Raw genomic sequence first — 2,055 nt, forward strand, 5'->3', positions numbered from 1 at the left:
TCATCATGCACTTAAGTCACTCAATTATCATCAGATATCAGCATCTCTTAGGAATCGATGCAGTTAGGTCTGTCATCCAATCTGTAATAATGAATGCACTTAAATAATTCAGTCAATTATCAAGCAAGATCATCAGAAATGGATCTTGCACTTGTTAGATATTAATCTGTGATCCATGTGTGTGTGTGTGCGCGCGCGCAGGCAAGAAGATGAAAGGATTGCTACACAGAATAGCATGGTGCATGCTCGTGATGGTGGTGGTGTGGGAGCATGCAAAGGGGAGCGACCCAGAGCTGTTGGGCGATTTTGAGAAGCCGCAAGAGATGATGAACACGAGCGGGAGCTTCTTCAAGTTCACAGGCCTCAAGGCAGACGTACCCAAGGGGCCACGAGGCGCGTTCACACCGGTGGGGGCTAGCTATGCAGAGTTCCCGGCCTTGACCGGCTTGGGCATCTCCATGGCCTTGATGCATCTGGAGCCGGGCGCCCTAAACTCCCCCCACACGCACCCACGTGCCACCGAATTAATATATGTCCTAGAGGGTACCCTCACCGTTGGTTTTGTGGACACCCACCACACCTTGTATGAAGAAACCATTGAAGGTGGGGACATCTTTGTTTTGCCCAAAGGTATGTTACACTACATCATGAACTCTGATGCCTCTAGTGCCAAGATCTTGGCTGCATTCAATAGCGCTAACCCCGGCCGTGTCGATGCCGCCATCTCTCTCTTTGGAGCTGGTATTCCCACCCAAGTCCTCATCAAGGCCCTCAATGCCCCTCGCTCTACCATACTGCACCTCCAAGCTGCTTTTTCTACCCTTAACTCTACACATTCATAACATGTACATGCATTTTTGTGTCTTTTGGTCTCTTAGGGCAAAAAAATGCCCCCCCATATTCCACCTCAAAGCTGTTTTTTCTACCCTTAATTCCACACATTCATAACATGCACACACATTCTGTGTCATTTGGTCTCTTAGGGCAACGAACAATACTCTTACAAATAGCACCTTCATCTGGGAATGTCTCTTTTTGGATTTTTTTTTCAACTCAGAACATTTGGTCTCTTAGAGCAACAAACAATAGACTCTTGCAAATAGCACCTTCATTTGGGAATGTCTCTTTGTTTTTTTTTCAACTTAGAACATTTACGTTTTTTTTTTTCATTTGCAATAGATTTCCAAAGAACATGTCTTAGCAAGATGTTTTAAATTAGGGATCTAAAAGGTCTTGATTATCTGAATTAGAGATATATAGAGAGTATTTTTTATCAAGATTTTTTAAATCGGAGATTTCATGTACCAATGTGACCTTGATGTAGCTTGTGATGTTATTCCTTTGCAAGAGATTCATGTGATAACAATTTGATGTAACTTGTAAGAACAATCGCATGCATGTATACATTACCAAGATTTGAATACAATTTAGGATCAGTTCTCAATGGTTTAATTCATATTTTATTTCTCAAGGCTTTCAACAAAAAAAGGAAACAAAATTTCATGTAGAAGATTATGAGGGTTTTAACTATAACCAAATGATGTAATGGCATTTTTTATTTCAAAGCACAATGAATTAAAATATATTAAAATATCATGAAGATTGTGAGCAATTTTTCAAAGTTTTTTTGCCAATTAGGACCAAATGATGTAATCATTTTATTTCAACACATTATGAAATAATACCAGCATAGTTTTAGCATCATCTCTCTACACTTAATTCGCTTCGCTAATGGTAAATCTCCTTGAGCATGAATACGATGTTTATTCCAAGTTTTTTTGCTTGCAAAAAGACAATGTAAAAAGTTTTTGATATTTTATTCATGCTTTGAAGTGTTAATACAAATGTTATTGAGATTTGTTTCCATGTTTCTTTTTTCGTTGTAAATAACTGAAGTTAAAAACTTTTGTTTTATGCCTACACATGTAATCAAGGAATGGTGAATAAGTAGTTGTAGATAGTCTTTTCCTCTAGGTGTGCATGCTAGAAATGTTGGGGGGTAGGCACAATCTACTATAGGTGTGCATGCTAGAAATATGGGTGGTGGGGGAGGGG

The 2,055-nt window shown here is 39.4% G+C and overlaps 1 protein-coding gene across 1 annotated transcript; it reads left to right on the forward strand.

Annotated features, from left to right (window-relative positions):
• The first annotated feature begins 251 nt into the window (after positions 1-251).
• On the forward strand, positions 252-842 carry LOC147617149 (putative germin-like protein 9-2). Its single transcript, XM_086776443.1, has one exon. The coding sequence runs from the start codon at positions 252-254 to the stop codon at positions 840-842; it is 591 nt and encodes a 196-aa protein (XP_086632569.1).
• The last annotated feature ends 1,213 nt before the right edge of the window (positions 843-2,055 follow it).

This window comes from Cibotium barometz, chromosome 37 (genome assembly GCF_041138505.1).
Source record: "Cibotium barometz isolate CiBa-2024 chromosome 37, ASM4113850v1, whole genome shotgun sequence".
Taxonomy (NCBI): domain Eukaryota; kingdom Viridiplantae; phylum Streptophyta; class Polypodiopsida; order Cyatheales; family Cibotiaceae; genus Cibotium; species Cibotium barometz.

What these genes read in the sequence shown, in the direction of transcription:
- LOC147617149 (XM_086776443.1), top strand. Translation starts at nt 252, where the DNA reads ATGGTGGTGGTGTGGGAGCATGCAAAGGGGAGCGACCCAGAGCTGTTG.